Source organism: Dendroctonus ponderosae, unplaced genomic scaffold, assembly GCF_020466585.1.
Source record: "Dendroctonus ponderosae isolate FM_Combo_2020 unplaced genomic scaffold, Dpon_F_20191213v2 Dpon_F_20191213_6, whole genome shotgun sequence".
In the NCBI taxonomy this organism is placed as follows: domain Eukaryota; kingdom Metazoa; phylum Arthropoda; class Insecta; order Coleoptera; family Curculionidae; genus Dendroctonus; species Dendroctonus ponderosae.
The window spans coordinates 8,676,872-8,695,938 of record NW_026018814.1 but is presented as its reverse complement, the minus strand read 5'-3'; the positions used below and the strand labels follow the sequence as shown (position 1 = coordinate 8,695,938).

The window sequence follows — 19,067 nt, the reverse complement described above, 5'->3', positions numbered from 1 at the left end:
GTAGCTGAGCTGATTGGCCTCTTTTTCAGTAAGCTGAATAGAGGGTCACATTGCATGAGCGAGATGCATTCGCCGCTCAGTTGATTGGGCGTTCGACAAATATCAGCCAGTTCTATGAGCCGAAATATTAGGGCAAACTAAGCTGAGAAGAGTAAATACTCACGTCCGTAGCTAATGTTAATTCCTATAAGTAAGACCACAATAAAACAAACACTCTTCATGGCACCGGAATGCAATACTTAACACGTAGACAAAACGAGGATGCGTTTACATCATATACAATTGAAATAAGCACTATTCAAGACAATGAAAACCGTTTGTTTAATTATTAAAGTTGATGTTGACTATTGCAATTTGTTCGTATCGAAAATAGTGGTTTGACTTCGATGTTGGATTCGAATGGTTGCTGTTTGTTATTGCCTGCATTGACCCATGGCGATCTTTCACTGTGTTCAATGATATCACGAAGACAAACAGTACAGACTACTACAGTATTTAGTTTAATCCTTGACAACCTTGGACTTTCCCAGTTAGGCAAATTCAAGCCGGCTCGTCTAGTTAATCTTGAGTTGGATAAATTATTGTTTAGCCGACCGTCCACTAATAAATAAGTAGGGGATATGCGAAAAAGTTGGCCACCACCAGTAATTTACGGATTTTCATTGCCACTAACTGTTTGATTTTGTTCGGTTGCTTTTCACCCGATGCCGGAAAAAGTCCCAGAACCAAAAGCACTTCCTCTGATAATGTGGGTTTCTTATCAACTTAAAATTTGCTGTTTAGCCCCAAAAATTTGATATTCTTACAAGAGTTAGAACACAGTTGCCTTCTTCAATAACGAAGCGCTCATCGGCATTCACGTCAAGTCACCAGCTAAAGTAACTTCTTCAACCTTTTTTATTACCGGGTTTTTACTTGATAATTTGTTATTTCCCATAATTTTCCGCAATTTGCGTCACCGTTGCACTATTTTATTATTTGTAATGCCTGGATGAATTTCCTGAAAATTTGAAACATTTGTTGCCTTATCAAGTGCAGTTGGCAGGTAATAAATGCCAATTATCCAACGAAAGAATTAATAAAACATATTTGAAGTAATATTTACAATATTTCCCATTACGTGTTGTCTTGACGTAGTTCTAACTAAAAAAGAATTGTGAATATTGTTCAGCTGTATAACAAGTGTTTGTGGTCTCAAACTGCTATTTTACAGTATACCGGGTGTCCCAAACTGAAGCATAATTTCACCAGCGTGTGTAGGTTTACAAATCGGATAAACTTCAGGAAAACGCAGCGTCTCAGCCTTTCAAAAACGGTAAATTTTACCGTTGGTGAAATAGAGAATAAAATGTCACTTGTGGGTCACTTTTTTTCAAGATTTAGTACCGTAGATTTTGGAATTGAAGGAGATTATTTTGCTTCTAGCTTCAACGCAACTGAAGAAAATGGCGATTTGAAAGCAGATCACGAAAGGTCAATGATTTGTGGCGCAAAAAAAGTCACTTTTAGTCAAAAACTCTAATGTGAGTCGGTTTAGAGTCAAAATGATAAAACACACGAGTAAAAAATTAAGAATAAGAGTTGTTGAAAACTTACTTTTATAATATTACTAACTCATAAGAGAAGGTTTGAAATAAATCAATCGCGAGCAAAATACTGAAAATATCGAAAACCGGAAAAAATATACTTGGCATGGATTTTTAAGACGCATTGGTTGGAAAACGGTGTCATACACTTTTCATGCTATTTGTGAATGTACGCTGGAAAAGTTTTCCACTTAAGTTTGGGCCGCCCTGTATATGAATTTGTAATAGGACATTTTTGCACAACTTGTATATTTTTCAAACAAAGGCGTCGATCATTAAAGCTTTTAACATACATTTACATTTTTCATGTGTTGGTTTAAAAAAATTAAAGAGATCGCAAAAGTGTGAATTTAATGTTTAAAAGAATAGCTTTTAGTATAAAGATCCACATTGCTTTATCTGAAGTGCCAACTTTTTTAGGATTGGAAACTTAAAGAAATATTTAAAATGTTTTAAAACGGCAAGTGCTATGTAGTTTAAAGATAATGCTAATTACTACTCGACGTGGGTCAAAATCGCGTTTTTTGTGTAAAACCGCACTATTTTGCCCACAAAAATGGCTAAATCCCGAAGTATTCCGAATTTTCAGCTAAACATTTTTTTAAATATTTAAATCATTAATTTGATTATACAAAAAAAAAATGAAGGCGCAAAATTATATAGATATTATGTTTTCAGATGATACCCTAAAATTTGAATTTTTAAGGGCAGGACCGAGGCGCTACAAGCGCTGAATGAGGCAAAAAATGCGAACGAATCAATGGTTTAAAATAAATAATTAATAAAAATGAATCTGGACAGTTTTTTGGAATTTTAGACTCGTGGGAATGAGTTTTTTCTTAACGTTTCTCAAGCACTTGAATTTTCCTTGAACCATCCCGTTTTATACAACAGCCGCGAAAGCTTAACCCTTTTGATAATAAAGATGAATTTTTGAGGTAATAAAAAGCTCAAAATCAGTATTGCTATTTTGACAACTTCTTACCACAAGAAAATGAAAACCGAAATTAAACAAACGCTTAAATCAAGATACCAAATACCTTCATGTTTCCGAATTTTATTCCAAAACTGGGAGGCAAAGAACATACACAAACAGACGTTGTTGGGAAGTTTGATGATTTATTTTTTTATATTTTTATTTATTTATTTATTTAAGCTATTCTTCGGATTGTATTGTTATAGGTAGAGAGTAACAAAACTTCTAAATGGAATTTTCAACATGAACAGGCCACAAGAGACTTTCAAAGCTTTTGTAGCCAGATCTTATATCGAAGATTCGGAATAGGAATATGAAGCAGATAATAACTGATTTTAAAAACTTCCTTTCATAAATTCGTCCAGCGTTTAGCATTGGACTGCTTAGTGCAAATTGAGTTCTATTTAAAACGTTATTTAGTGCAACTCGTTTTCGGTTAGTGCGTGGTTTTACAAAAAATTAGTGCGCCAGGTAAAGTTTCTACAGGGTGGCAAATAAAACAATGCAAAATTGGTGAAAAACTTTTCTTGAGCACAACAAGCATTAAGATGCACCTTATATCTCGTTTTATAATTTTTGTTTCATCTCGTTTCTGTACCGAGTGGTCTTAAAAAGGCAACTTTTTGATCTTGCAGTGATCACTTTATTCTGTTGTACTAATTTTCAAAATCTATGGTTTATGTTGAAGCTAAAATTTCACAGTGGACCGGAAAATAATAAATCGATTCTCCGGGTGGCATAAATAAACGAAATATTTGAAAATATTCCAGAATCACAGATTTCGATGGCAATTATCATTTGGGTAATTTGATGTGCAAATTTGTATATCGAAACTTCGTATGGAATCGAATTTATTGCTGCGAAATAAAAAAAGTTGATTTTTGGGACCACCCTGTAAATAGAACAAGAACAGATGGCTGGAAAATTTAAAAACCTTTTCGAGCTATTTGGTTTACCAGTTTAGCATTTTTTGTATGCCACCCTGTATAAAATTTATCTGAGATGCTTAATTTATACCAAAACATTGACTAACAAAACACAAATGGGACTCAATATAGCTTTAAACAGATTCCAAATCGCTATAAACATTCAGAATTGATCCAGTTCCAAAGTTGGGGCAAATTTCGCTGTTACTGTTTAAGTTCCTAATCGAATCGATAAATTCTTGCGAGCTTTTTGAGGTAAAAGCTGTTTCTGAAGAGCATGAGAGGGACGTGCACTGAAAGATAAAGCGAGTGTATGTTATTTAAACAGCTCAACACATTCAAGCTCTCTTAGCCAACACTTTGAATAGGCAGATCCTAAAGTTTATTTAGATTATGTTAAACATTCATTGCCTACTGCCTAATCCAAAGGTTCCATATGATCCAAAATCCAGTTCATGTAATGAGTGACGTTGGTGTATATGGCAGCACTCACTCCACACCACTTCATCCCATATGAGACTATCCCGAACAAGAAGTACTTTGGAGGAGCGTCAAGAACAATCGGCTTCATCAGCGGCCCACCAGAATCTCCCACACAAGAATCCTTGCCTTCTCCTAAAACTCAACAGTCTGAGCTAGAAGAGCTTCAATTGCATGAAACTTACCAATCCCCACACATATTTGCGATTCGTCAATTTGATTGTTCGGGAAGTTCTTTTTGCATACATTTAGATTGACGACAGGCATGTGAACATACATGAGCTTGTTGGGGATTCGGTTCACTTCAGCTGTAGTGGTTCCCCAGCCGGCCACTTCCACTGAGGTACCATGCGTGAGATGGTAGTCGTTTATTCGGTTCACTACATCGCCTCTTGGTAAGCATATGGGAATCACAAAGTCTGGAATTGAAAAGATGGATGATGATTTGGAAGATTGTCTGAAAAATGGTCTTGCTGAAGGAGTTTTTCGGGACAATGCTAGGGGTGGATTGGTCGAGATTAAAAGAGGAAAACTGCTTAAGTGTACAGCGTGTCACATTTTCGACGCTTTCATAGGGCTGTTATCTCCGTAATGGTTTTTGTGGTATAAAAACTTGTTAGATGTCATGTGCTCGTTTCACGTTAAATTTCAAATAATAAAATAAAAATTAATTTAAAAAAATTTCTATTGAGGATCGTCCTCTTCAGGAAAAAATTATTTGGTTAAATAAATGTCGAGTTACAAGTTGCCTCTTAATCGACATAATTAAATACATTGGAACTACACAAATTCCCACATGGTACGACCTGTTCACCAACTCTCATTTTGGACTAAATATACAATAATAAATACACAATAAAATAAACGGCTGTTTTGCAGGAAATTTAAATGTAGGCATATTCGGACATTCCCCAATCAAATTCGATTATGAGAGTATTTGGATACTCACTTAGAAACTGTGGTGGCCACCACGATAACCGGATTTTACACCTCCAGATTTTTCTCTATATATTGGAAAATAAAATTTATAAAGAAGTCATTTTAATCCGAGAACAACTTGCTCAAAGAATTAATGAAGCCATTGCAGAAATAACACTTTTCCACATTATGAAAGGCTTAAAATCCCTGCGAAAAAGATGTAAGGAGTGCAATTTTTCCGATGATTTCAGTTATTGCTATCCTTAATCCGTATTTTTAATTTCGATTCAAATTTTATATAGTTGTTTAATTTCCTTTTGGCGCCACCCATTTTTTACTCTTTGTCTATTAAAATATATTCTAGCTAGAATATCACTGTCCTACGAAACCAATACCATCCATGGTGTGTTTGGTTTATTATTGAAAGCAGACCTTAAAATGCTACTGTTTTGGACTAAAATATACAGAGGTTTTATGTTAAAAAATGTGCTTTTTTACCTAACCCCGTATACTTATTCTAAAAATGACGGATTATTCAACAATCATTATACAGAAAATTTTACATAAAACAATGCTCAGTTTCTCTTTTAACTAAGGAAAAATATAATTTTGAAATTGACAATTTTGTGATTTTCCCAGTATCTTAAGCGGTCAAAAATTTTCAAATTTATGCAAGAGCACATGATACCTATACTACTTTTTTGAGTGGGACAGCCTGTACTTCAAAACTGGCCTACTAAATAATGGTTTTTTGAAAAATTCTTATTTGGGGTAGAATATCAATATCATAATTCTCATAAGCAATGAAAACCAATGTTGTGAAGTGAAGTTGAGCAGTTTTGTGGCAAAACTCACCTAATGAACTTTCGCATTCATATACCAGTATGGATGCTTTGGAAGCTCAATAAAAAAATGACGGCGATTTTGAATCACCCCGTATAAAATATTGCGAATAATGCTACTTCATTGAAGACATTTTTTATCGCCTTCTTAGAAACTGAAGGATATAGGGAAATCCTAAAGCGACCTGTAATTCATGTTCACCTTCACTTCAGGTGAGTCGCCGTTTTGGAAAATTTAAATAGTTTCTGTTTTAACACATACAGTTATTATTTTAATAGTATAAAATGTATTAACTTTGTACGTCTGGTTAAAAGTTAAGAGTCCCGCTGTAAAAGCCAATTGCAGTTATATAAGATGCGATTAACAATTTGCGTTCTTTGAAGATTTCCTAAATCAATTCATCTAATCCAAAATCTAAATTTTGCTTTTGGGTAATTTTTTGCATGCAAATATATTGGTTCAAATGAACTATAAATTGAACCCCCATAATTATTGAATCTGTGATGAACAGATCGACCAAGAGTGGGTTTCAGCACTCAAAAATGTTAATATACGTGGTCTTAAACTCTAGAATCTGGAAAACGTCCAGATTTGGTTATAAGTAGATTTTATTAATTAGTTGCTACCAACATCGCCTGATCTTCTCTGTTCACTGTTCAATTAAAAGAGCAAAATCGGGAGCAAGTAAACTGGAAGCTGGAAATATTGCATTTTGGAGCAGCAATTACTGCAAATAACTTAAGCAAATAGATTCCTTTTACTCATTGCTATAATTTGCTGTATTTTACTAACTTCTTACCATGAAATTCGGCTGGTCGAGCCAACTTAATCAGTCCAATATCCCCGTATGTTATGGAACGTTCACCTTCGTACTCCTCAAATCGTATTAGCCGCTGCACGTCGATATCCTGAACTGGAGGTGCGCAAATTTCGTTTTCACAATCACTCTGCTCCTTCAAGAAGTTTTCGCCCAGTCTTACTTGCTTTCTGAAAAATGCCGGGAAATTAATAAATCGCCTTTATTCACTGGACATATTACTAAAACTTACAAAGTATCTCCTAACAAGTCCAAGAAACAGTGGTTGGCAGTTACAACATACCATCGGTTAATGAGAGATCCGGCGCAAAGATAAAATATTTTTGGCTTGTTTTTCTTAATCTGGTATCCAAGTCTGGCGATCCAAGGAAATTGGCCTAAAGTCGCTTCTTTTCCTCCGATTATCCGGTCCGACATTGCGCCATAACCGCATTCTTCCGTTGGAAGAACTTGCCAGTTGGGATGGTCATCTGAGTGTCTATTAGTCCCTTCTTGCAATAATGGACATTAAAAAAATCGTTTGGAAAGAGAGAGTAGACCGTAAGCGTTCCTAACATGATGGGTAGATGATCTAACATCACTTTTAAGTAACACTCTTTTATTTTTCTCTCTCATTTTTTATAACTTTTAGCCGAAAGCGTTGGCACAAATCGAACACAAACCTTGATCAAATAGACATTCATAGAGACCATATCCAAAATCGTTATCGATGATTAGATTGATTTTCTATAGCAATTTCCAAAATAATCAAAGTTTATTTTATACGAGCAAAGCCAGTGCTTTGTAATATTTTATGTGACTAGAAAACGACTTGCTCAAAAGATACCTACTTCTATTTTAGGTCGAGCCATCAAATCAATCGAACATATTTGTTCAACTGTTGGCTTTATTCAAAATATTTTTCTTTCTTCCGTAGAAACTTCCTCGAGAGTTTTTTTATGTAAAATAACAGTGAAGACGAAATAACGTACAGGTTTTGGGAGTAATATTTTCAGCGCAAACACAACTAGGGGTGCCTGATATTAGCACTGGCTTACTCAGAATCCTTTGACGACTCGAATGATTCCGAAAGATTTATTCGTCATCAATCACTGTATAGAAACAACACAAATTATCATTGACTGACTTCAGCACCCATTTTTTTGGATTTTTCCGCAAAAAGCGTTTGGATAAGAAAACGAAGAATTTCGAATATAAAAATATATAAGTAAAATAAAATATAAAAATTTGCTAAATGAAGTGAATGTTAAGACGAAAAATCTAATTTGTATGCACATTGAACTCTACTGAAAATTAAGAAAATAATCTTCTGATTAAATTCTATTAGTTTTTTTTTCGGTGACGCGTATTTGTCTATTACGCGAAAATCTATTAATTTGCATTCTTTTAGCAGGAAAAGAACGCGCTTTAGATAAATAACTGTGCAGATGTCATGTGCTCGTTTCACGTTAAATTTCAAATAATAAAATAAAAATTAATTTAAAAAAATTTCTATTGAGGATCGTCCTCTTCAGGAAAAAATTATTTGGTTAAATAAATGTCGAGTTACAAGTTGCCTCTTAATCGACATAATTAAATACATTGGAACTACACAAATTCCCAGTAGCTGAGCTGATTGGCCTCTTTTTCAGTAAGCTGAATAGAGGGTCACATTGCATGAGCGAGATGCATTCGCCGCTCAGTTGATTGGGCGTTCGACAAATATCAGCCAGTTCTATGAGCCGAAATATTAGGGCAAACTAAGCTGAGAAGAGTAAATACTCACGTCCGTAGCTAATGTTAATTCCTATAAGTAAGACCACAATAAAACAAACACTCTTCATGGCACCGGAATGCAATACTTAACACGTAGACAAAACGAGGATGCGTTTACATCATATACAATTGAAATAAGCACTATTCAAGACAATGAAAACCGTTTGTTTAATTATTAAAGTTGATGTTGACTATTGCAATTTGTTCGTATCGAAAATAGTGGTTTGACTTCGATGTTGGATTCGAATGGTTGCTGTTTGTTATTGCCTGCATTGACCCATGGCGATCTTTCACTGTGTTCAATGATATCACGAAGACAAACAGTACAGACTACTACAGTATTTAGTTTAATCCTTGACAACCTTGGACTTTCCCAGTTAGGCAAATTCAAGCCGGCTCGTCTAGTTAATCTTGAGTTGGATAAATTATTGTTTAGCCGACCGTCCACTAATAAATAAGTAGGGGATATGCGAAAAAGTTGGCCACCACCAGTAATTTACGGATTTTCATTGCCACTAACTGTTTGATTTTGTTCGGTTGCTTTTCACCCGATGCCGGAAAAAGTCCCAGAACCAAAAGCACTTCCTCTGATAATGTGGGTTTCTTATCAACTTAAAATTTGCTGTTTAGCCCCAAAAATTTGATATTCTTACAAGAGTTAGAACACAGTTGCCTTCTTCAATAACGAAGCGCTCATCGGCATTCACGTCAAGTCACCAGCTAAAGTAACTTCTTCAACCTTTTTTATTACCGGGTTTTTACTTGATAATTTGTTATTTCCCATAATTTTCCGCAATTTGCGTCACCGTTGCACTATTTTATTATTTGTAATGCCTGGATGAATTTCCTGAAAATTTGAAACATTTGTTGCCTTATCAAGTGCAGTTGGCAGGTAATAAATGCCAATTATCCAACGAAAGAATTAATAAAACATATTTGAAGTAATATTTACAATATTTCCCATTACGTGTTGTCTTGACGTAGTTCTAACTAAAAAAGAATTGTGAATATTGTTCAGCTGTATAACAAGTGTTTGTGGTCTCAAACTGCTATTTTACAGTATACCGGGTGTCCCAAACTGAAGCATAATTTCACCAGCGTGTGTAGGTTTACAAATCGGATAAACTTCAGGAAAACGCAGCGTCTCAGCCTTTCAAAAACGGTAAATTTTACCGTTGGTGAAATAGAGAATAAAATGTCACTTGTGGGTCACTTTTTTTCAAGATTTAGTACCGTAGATTTTGGAATTGAAGGAGATTATTTTGCTTCTAGCTTCAACGCAACTGAAGAAAATGGCGATTTGAAAGCAGATCACGAAAGGTCAATGATTTGTGGCGCAAAAAAAGTCACTTTTAGTCAAAAACTCTAATGTGAGTCGGTTTAGAGTCAAAATGATAAAACACACGAGTAAAAAATTAAGAATAAGAGTTGTTGAAAACTTACTTTTATAATATTACTAACTCATAAGAGAAGGTTTGAAATAAATCAATCGCGAGCAAAATACTGAAAATATCGAAAACCGGAAAAAATATACTTGGCATGGATTTTTAAGACGCATTGGTTGGAAAACGGTGTCATACACTTTTCATGCTATTTGTGAATGTACGCTGGAAAAGTTTTCCACTTAAGTTTGGGCCGCCCTGTATATGAATTTGTAATAGGACATTTTTGCACAACTTGTATATTTTTCAAACAAAGGCGTCGATCATTAAAGCTTTTAACATACATTTACATTTTTCATGTGTTGGTTTAAAAAAATTAAAGAGATCGCAAAAGTGTGAATTTAATGTTTAAAAGAATAGCTTTTAGTATAAAGATCCACATTGCTTTATCTGAAGTGCCAACTTTTTTAGGATTGGAAACTTAAAGAAATATTTAAAATGTTTTAAAACGGCAAGTGCTATGTAGTTTAAAGATAATGCTAATTACTACTCGACGTGGGTCAAAATCGCGTTTTTTGTGTAAAACCGCACTATTTTGCCCACAAAAATGGCTAAATCCCGAAGTATTCCGAATTTTCAGCTAAACATTTTTTTAAATATTTAAATCATTAATTTGATTATACAAAAAAAAAATGAAGGCGCAAAATTATATAGATATTATGTTTTCAGATGATACCCTAAAATTTGAATTTTTAAGGGCAGGACCGAGGCGCTACAAGCGCTGAATGAGGCAAAAAATGCGAACGAATCAATGGTTTAAAATAAATAATTAATAAAAATGAATCTGGACAGTTTTTTGGAATTTTAGACTCGTGGGAATGAGTTTTTTCTTAACGTTTCTCAAGCACTTGAATTTTCCTTGAACCATCCCGTTTTATACAACAGCCGCGAAAGCTTAACCCTTTTGATAATAAAGATGAATTTTTGAGGTAATAAAAAGCTCAAAATCAGTATTGCTATTTTGACAACTTCTTACCACAAGAAAATGAAAACCGAAATTAAACAAACGCTTAAATCAAGATACCAAATACCTTCATGTTTCCGAATTTTATTCCAAAACTGGGAGGCAAAGAACATACACAAACAGACGTTGTTGGGAAGTTTGATGATTTATTTTTTTATATTTTTATTTATTTATTTATTTAAGCTATTCTTCGGATTGTATTGTTATAGGTAGAGAGTAACAAAACTTCTAAATGGAATTTTCAACATGAACAGGCCACAAGAGACTTTCAAAGCTTTTGTAGCCAGATCTTATATCGAAGATTCGGAATAGGAATATGAAGCAGATAATAACTGATTTTAAAAACTTCCTTTCATAAATTCGTCCAGCGTTTAGCATTGGACTGCTTAGTGCAAATTGAGTTCTATTTAAAACGTTATTTAGTGCAACTCGTTTTCGGTTAGTGCGTGGTTTTACAAAAAATTAGTGCGCCAGGTAAAGTTTCTACAGGGTGGCAAATAAAACAATGCAAAATTGGTGAAAAACTTTTCTTGAGCACAACAAGCATTAAGATGCACCTTATATCTCGTTTTATAATTTTTGTTTCATCTCGTTTCTGTACCGAGTGGTCTTAAAAAGGCAACTTTTTGATCTTGCAGTGATCACTTTATTCTGTTGTACTAATTTTCAAAATCTATGGTTTATGTTGAAGCTAAAATTTCACAGTGGACCGGAAAATAATAAATCGATTCTCCGGGTGGCATAAATAAACGAAATATTTGAAAATATTCCAGAATCACAGATTTCGATGGCAATTATCATTTGGGTAATTTGATGTGCAAATTTGTATATCGAAACTTCGTATGGAATCGAATTTATTGCTGCGAAATAAAAAAAGTTGATTTTTGGGACCACCCTGTAAATAGAACAAGAACAGATGGCTGGAAAATTTAAAAACCTTTTCGAGCTATTTGGTTTACCAGTTTAGCATTTTTTGTATGCCACCCTGTATAAAATTTATCTGAGATGCTTAATTTATACCAAAACATTGACTAACAAAACACAAATGGGACTCAATATAGCTTTAAACAGATTCCAAATCGCTATAAACATTCAGAATTGATCCAGTTCCAAAGTTGGGGCAAATTTCGCTGTTACTGTTTAAGTTCCTAATCGAATCGATAAATTCTTGCGAGCTTTTTGAGGTAAAAGCTGTTTCTGAAGAGCATGAGAGGGACGTGCACTGAAAGATAAAGCGAGTGTATGTTATTTAAACAGCTCAACACATTCAAGCTCTCTTAGCCAACACTTTGAATAGGCAGATCCTAAAGTTTATTTAGATTATGTTAAACATTCATTGCCTACTGCCTAATCCAAAGGTTCCATATGATCCAAAATCCAGTTCATGTAATGAGTGACGTTGGTGTATATGGCAGCACTCACTCCACACCACTTCATCCCATATGAGACTATCCCGAACAAGAAGTACTTTGGAGGAGCGTCAAGAACAATCGGCTTCATCAGCGGCCCACCAGAATCTCCCACACAAGAATCCTTGCCTTCTCCTAAAACTCAACAGTCTGAGCTAGAAGAGCTTCAATTGCATGAAACTTACCAATCCCCACACATATTTGCGATTCGTCAATTTGATTGTTCGGGAAGTTCTTTTTGCATACATTTAGATTGACGACAGGCATGTGAACATACATGAGCTTGTTGGGGATTCGGTTCACTTCAGCTGTAGTGGTTCCCCAGCCGGCCACTTCCACTGAGGTACCATGCGTGAGATGGTAGTCGTTTATTCGGTTCACTACATCGCCTCTTGGTAAGCATATGGGAATCACAAAGTCTGGAATTGAAAAGATGGATGATGATTTGGAAGATTGTCTGAAAAATGGTCTTGCTGAAGGAGTTTTTCGGGACAATGCTAGGGGTGGATTGGTCGAGATTAAAAGAGGAAAACTGCTTAAGTGTACAGCGTGTCACATTTTCGACGCTTTCATAGGGCTGTTATCTCCGTAATGGTTTTTGTGGTATAAAAACTTGTTAGATGTCATGTGCTCGTTTCACGTTAAATTTCAAATAATAAAATAAAAATTAATTTAAAAAAATTTCTATTGAGGATCGTCCTCTTCAGGAAAAAATTATTTGGTTAAATAAATGTCGAGTTACAAGTTGCCTCTTAATCGACATAATTAAATACATTGGAACTACACAAATTCCCACATGGTACGACCTGTTCACCAACTCTCATTTTGGACTAAATATACAATAATAAATACACAATAAAATAAACGGCTGTTTTGCAGGAAATTTAAATGTAGGCATATTCGGACATTCCCCAATCAAATTCGATTATGAGAGTATTTGGATACTCACTTAGAAACTGTGGTGGCCACCACGATAACCGGATTTTACACCTCCAGATTTTTCTCTATATATTGGAAAATAAAATTTATAAAGAAGTCATTTTAATCCGAGAACAACTTGCTCAAAGAATTAATGAAGCCATTGCAGAAATAACACTTTTCCACATTATGAAAGGCTTAAAATCCCTGCGAAAAAGATGTAAGGAGTGCAATTTTTCCGATGATTTCAGTTATTGCTATCCTTAATCCGTATTTTTAATTTCGATTCAAATTTTATATAGTTGTTTAATTTCCTTTTGGCGCCACCCATTTTTTACTCTTTGTCTATTAAAATATATTCTAGCTAGAATATCACTGTCCTACGAAACCAATACCATCCATGGTGTGTTTGGTTTATTATTGAAAGCAGACCTTAAAATGCTACTGTTTTGGACTAAAATATACAGAGGTTTTATGTTAAAAAATGTGCTTTTTTACCTAACCCCGTATACTTATTCTAAAAATGACGGATTATTCAACAATCATTATACAGAAAATTTTACATAAAACAATGCTCAGTTTCTCTTTTAACTAAGGAAAAATATAATTTTGAAATTGACAATTTTGTGATTTTCCCAGTATCTTAAGCGGTCAAAAATTTTCAAATTTATGCAAGAGCACATGATACCTATACTACTTTTTTGAGTGGGACAGCCTGTACTTCAAAACTGGCCTACTAAATAATGGTTTTTTGAAAAATTCTTATTTGGGGTAGAATATCAATATCATAATTCTCATAAGCAATGAAAACCAATGTTGTGAAGTGAAGTTGAGCAGTTTTGTGGCAAAACTCACCTAATGAACTTTCGCATTCATATACCAGTATGGATGCTTTGGAAGCTCAATAAAAAAATGACGGCGATTTTGAATCACCCCGTATAAAATATTGCGAATAATGCTACTTCATTGAAGACATTTTTTATCGCCTTCTTAGAAACTGAAGGATATAGGGAAATCCTAAAGCGACCTGTAATTCATGTTCACCTTCACTTCAGGTGAGTCGCCGTTTTGGAAAATTTAAATAGTTTCTGTTTTAACACATACAGTTATTATTTTAATAGTATAAAATGTATTAACTTTGTACGTCTGGTTAAAAGTTAAGAGTCCCGCTGTAAAAGCCAATTGCAGTTATATAAGATGCGATTAACAATTTGCGTTCTTTGAAGATTTCCTAAATCAATTCATCTAATCCAAAATCTAAATTTTGCTTTTGGGTAATTTTTTGCATGCAAATATATTGGTTCAAATGAACTATAAATTGAACCCCCATAATTATTGAATCTGTGATGAACAGATCGACCAAGAGTGGGTTTCAGCACTCAAAAATGTTAATATACGTGGTCTTAAACTCTAGAATCTGGAAAACGTCCAGATTTGGTTATAAGTAGATTTTATTAATTAGTTGCTACCAACATCGCCTGATCTTCTCTGTTCACTGTTCAATTAAAAGAGCAAAATCGGGAGCAAGTAAACTGGAAGCTGGAAATATTGCATTTTGGAGCAGCAATTACTGCAAATAACTTAAGCAAATAGATTCCTTTTACTCATTGCTATAATTTGCTGTATTTTACTAACTTCTTACCATGAAATTCGGCTGGTCGAGCCAACTTAATCAGTCCAATATCCCCGTATGTTATGGAACGTTCACCTTCGTACTCCTCAAATCGTATTAGCCGCTGCACGTCGATATCCTGAACTGGAGGTGCGCAAATTTCGTTTTCACAATCACTCTGCTCCTTCAAGAAGTTTTCGCCCAGTCTTACTTGCTTTCTGAAAAATGCCGGGAAATTAATAAATCGCCTTTATTCACTGGACATATTACTAAAACTTACAAAGTATCTCCTAACAAGTCCAAGAAACAGTGGTTGGCAGTTACAACATACCATCGGTTAATGAGAGATCCGGCGCAAAGATAAAATATTTTTGGCTTGTTTTTCTTAATCTGGTATCCAAGTCTGGCGATCCAAGGAAATTGGCCTAAAGTCGCTTCTTTTCCTCCGATTATCCGGTCCGACATTGCGCCATAACCGCATTCTTCCGTTGGAAGAACTTGCCAGTTGGGATGGTCATCTGAGTGTCTATTAGTCCCTTAATTTGCAATAATGGACATCAAAAAAATCGCTTGGAAAGAGAGAGTAGACCGTAAGCATTCCTAACATGATGGTTAGATGATTTAACATCGCTTTTAAAGCTCTCTCAGTTCTCTCTAATTTTTTATAATTTTTAGCCGAGATCGTTGGTACAAATCGAACACAAACCTTGCTCAAACAGACAGTCATAGAGACCAAATAAATTTAGTTATATCCAAAATCGTTATAGATGATTAGGCAAAATTATGATTTTTCCGTAATTTTTCTAAAGCAATTTCCAAAATAACCAAAGTTCGTTTTATACGAGTAAAGCCAGTGCTTTGTAATATTTTATGTGACTAGAAAACGACTTGCTCAAAAGATACCTACTTCTATTTTAGGTCGAGCGATCAAATCAATTGAATATATTTTTTCAACTATTGGCTTTATTCAAAATATTTTTCTTTCTTCCGTAGAAACTTCCTCGAGAGTTTTTGTATGTAAAATAACAGTGAAGACGAAATAACGTACAGGTTTTGGGAGTAATATTTTCAGCGCATACAGAGATAATGAGAGCTAATAGACTCCAAATCGGTACTATATTAAGCCTGATATTAGCATTAGCTTACTCAGAATATTTTGGCAACTCGAATAATTCCGAAAGTTTTATTTGTCATCAATCACTGTATAGAAACAACACAAATTATCATTGACCCATTTTTTTGGATTTTTCCGCAAAAACCGTTTGGATAAGAAAACGAAGTAAAAGAATTTGCTAAATGAAGTGAATGTTGAGCCGAAAAATGTGATTTTTATGCACATTGAACTCCACTGAAAATGACGAAAATAATCTTCTGATTAAGTTCTATTAGTTTTTTTTTGATAACGCGCATTTGTCTATTACGCGAAAATCTATTAATTTGCATTCTTTCAGCAGGAAAAAAACGCGGCTTTAGATAAAATTTTAGATTGGTTAAATCGATATGTTTTCTCCTCGCGAATATAACTGGGAGACGTTATATATATTATCTATAAAATATGTATAAAATAATAATATGATCTAAGTGAGAGATTCTGTTCTTGCGTACTGGATGGACGGGGTCCAAATTTTAATTAATGCGATTGCAGATTTTTCGAAAGAAAATATTCGAAAAGAAGCATTTGATGACAAAGTGATTACAAAACGTGCGATCAGAAAAGCGCAACAAATACTTAGGTCTATAAACAATAAATAAGTATTTTTCGCAAGAAATTCAGAACACCTTAAAATGTGTACCAGGAGCCGCTACTGCTAACAATCATGTAATTATAAGTGTTTTATAATGCTGTAAACAAGTAAATAACAACCGGTTGCTGCTACTAGGTACGACCGTTAACAAATGAAGAAATATTATCAAAATCCAGCCAACACATTGACAAAAAACAAACTAAGCAACAGTCAAGCATAAGAAACTAAGGTATTGTATTTTGCCAAGACTTATGATTCAAGTTTTAATACATCAAACAATATTCAAATTCAACATCAATGCAATTAGTTATTGCCGTTGAATCATAAATCTTGGAAATGTTGTTTGGCTGTGATTAATTTTCAAGAGAAGAAGCTCATACAAAAGGCAGGTTTTTGGAAGTAAATCTAAATATTTTTTTGTCAATTTTTAAATTTACTGGGTGGATTAAGAATGAGCAGTGTCTACCTTGCATCATCATCTAACCAGTTTCGATCCCCTAAATAAAAACTTTTTAAATTGCACATAGTATTATACAGGATCAAATAAAACATGGCATTTTTATAAATAATAATTCAAAGTCACAATGAGCAAGAAGTTTTAGAATAAGCACTTGAAAATGAAGAATGGGCTCATTTATTATAATGCTTGCTTAATGAACACTTCATCAAATTAACACCCACCCAGAACTGAAGTGGAGCGTATTGCATAAGATAAAGAAAAATGGAACAGCATTCCTCAAGAACAGGCTAATTGTGCCTATATGCTTAAGCGTGTTAATGCGTTCCTGACAGCAGGTGAGGAAACGTGTATTATAGTTGTTCTATGTTTATTAGTCTATTCATTATTTTATTGGTGGAACAAAATATAATTTCCTTGATTGTTTTCGTAACTGTTGCTGCAATTATAGTGATTCAATGTAATTAAGTCGAATCGAGTGCTTAGAGAAAGTTTTGTGAGAATTTCCTTTTCTGATAAAAACCTGGAAAGAATTGTGACGAAACGGAAATAAAGGAACGAGCAATTTAAGGCAGATTGAGCAACAAATTAGTGACGCGATCTGCTCTCACCATCAAGAAGAATGTGGATTTGACTAAGAAAACGGAGGAAACTGATTAAAAACTGAACCGCAAAACTAACAAACGTTTGATCGGCAAATATAGTTTTTTTAAAGTTTAATCCCGTAGATACCATATGGTTGCATTAAGCAAAAGCTTTAGTTTTCAACTATTCGGACAAAAAAAAATTGATGCATATAAGGAAATGGAAAAATAGGAAATTTGAACTTACGTGTGCCAAGGCAGATTTGTACAGTCAAAAAAACGAAAGCAAAGAAAACCACTGAATTGATAGACATTGCCATGGCCATAGAACACGACATGGTGAAAATTTCTAGTGCATTTGAATGTTTTTATAATTGGCAATAAAAGTTTTAATTTAAATCCGAATTGTTCACGTTTAAAACAATGAGGGTTTTGAAATAATCAATCCCGAACGTGATTGGACAAACTGTAATTTTAACATGGAAAACAGGATTTTATAATTTAACAATTTTATTGAATGTTTGCAAATTTTCATGTTGTCTCATGTAAAAAGCTTTTGACTTATTTATTTATTTTAGTATTGAAGAACAATGAAACTCGAAATTATCAGAAATGCTAACGGTTTCTGATGCAAGCAAGTACAGATTTACAGATGTGCTAATATCAGGCACACCCCAAAACCGGTTTCTACCCTCTACTCTATTATAGCTCTCATCAACTGGGTCTCGGAAGTGTTATTTTCTGACTAAACCCAACTGATATGAGGAAATTGGCCCTAAACCGGTCCTGCGGGTGTCAGAGATTAATACCTCTCGAAATGTGGTCTTACTTACATCTGAAACTTTTGAAGGCTCTGATTATGCCGAAAGTTTCATTGTTCTTCAAAAATATGAAAATTTCAATACTTTTACTTAGCACTTCTTGGTTTTTTATTTATTTAACTCTCTATTTTTAAATGTAACTCGTATAATCGGCTAAACGAGTTGAGAGGACTTTCTAAACGTAAAATAAAAGATTGAATGTACAGGGTGTTCCAACGATAGAGTTAAGTTACGTCAGTTCAGCCGGAATTTATATCATTGAGTTAAAAATATTGTACTTCATTGTATATGTATTTCATACTTTCCTGACTGTGTTTCAATTCCAAATCAAAATTAATTCCTGGGTTTCAGTCATTTATTGGCTCTATTTATCAATTAAAATACATTTTCTCAGAAATGTATGCCAAGGCTTAAAGTAGCAACAACGCTACACATAAAAACTGATGGTGGTGGAAAAATACACCGAAACGTATTTTAATTGATAAATAGACAATAAATGACTGAAACCYAGGAATTAATTTTGAGTTAAAAATATTCCAAATCAAATTCATTTCTGGGTTTCAGTCATTTATTGTCTCTATTTATCAATCAAAATACGTTTCTGYGTATTTTTGCACCATCATCAGTTTTTCTAAAATAACTAAAATAATTGCAATACTTTAAAACATTCTAAAATTAATTAGGCCTAACAGGTGATTAGTCAGGACAACCAAATTTGGGAAGAGACTAGAATTCTTCGTTCAGATACTTAATTATTTTTACTTACATGTGTAGCGCTGTTGCTGCTTTAAACCTTGTCATGCATTTGGAGTAT

The 19,067-nt window shown here is 34.1% G+C and overlaps 1 protein-coding gene across 3 annotated transcripts; it reads right to left on the bottom strand.

Annotated features, from left to right (window-relative positions):
* Window positions 1-3,853: 3,853 nt before the first annotated feature.
* Window positions 3,854-17,813, bottom strand: LOC109544990 (CLIP domain-containing serine protease HP8). Of its 3 annotated transcripts, none has more exons than XM_048667885.1 (5): window positions 17,680-17,813; window positions 6,779-7,037; window positions 6,529-6,716; window positions 4,154-4,387; window positions 3,854-4,103 (listed from the first exon to the last, which is right to left on the bottom strand). In XM_048667885.1, exons 1-5 carry the CDS (start codon window positions 17,768-17,770, stop codon window positions 3,907-3,909), a joined length of 969 nt encoding a protein of 322 aa, XP_048523842.1. In that variant the 5' UTR covers window positions 17,771-17,813; the 3' UTR covers window positions 3,854-3,906. The 3 variants fall into 3 exon arrangements, with proteins under 3 accessions (XP_048523842.1, XP_019771006.2, XP_019771007.2); XM_019915447.2 differs by lacking the exons at window positions 3,854-4,103; window positions 4,154-4,387; window positions 6,529-6,716; window positions 6,779-7,037 and adding exons at window positions 12,002-12,251; window positions 12,302-12,535; window positions 14,677-14,864; window positions 14,927-15,185; XM_019915448.2 differs by lacking the exons at window positions 3,854-4,103; window positions 4,154-4,387; window positions 6,529-6,716; window positions 6,779-7,037 and adding exons at window positions 12,002-12,251; window positions 12,302-12,535; window positions 14,677-14,864; window positions 14,927-15,182 and having other exon boundaries at window positions 17,680-17,811.
* Window positions 17,814-19,067: the final 1,254 nt, after the last annotated feature.

Bases quoted from the DNA above. Each gene is read 5' to 3' on its own strand.
- LOC109544990 (XM_048667885.1), bottom strand. From the start codon at position 17,770: ATGTCGTGTTCTATGGCCATGGCAATGTCTATCAATTCAGTGGTTTTC. The intron at 6,717-6,778 runs GTAAGTTTTAGT...GGCATTTTTCAG, and splicing joins GACTTGTTAGGAGATACTTT to AAAGCAAGTAAGACTGGGCG. The intron at 4,104-4,153 runs GTAAGTTTCATG...GTTGAGTTTTAG, and splicing joins GCAAATATGTGTGGGGATTG to GAGAAGGCAAGGATTCTTGT.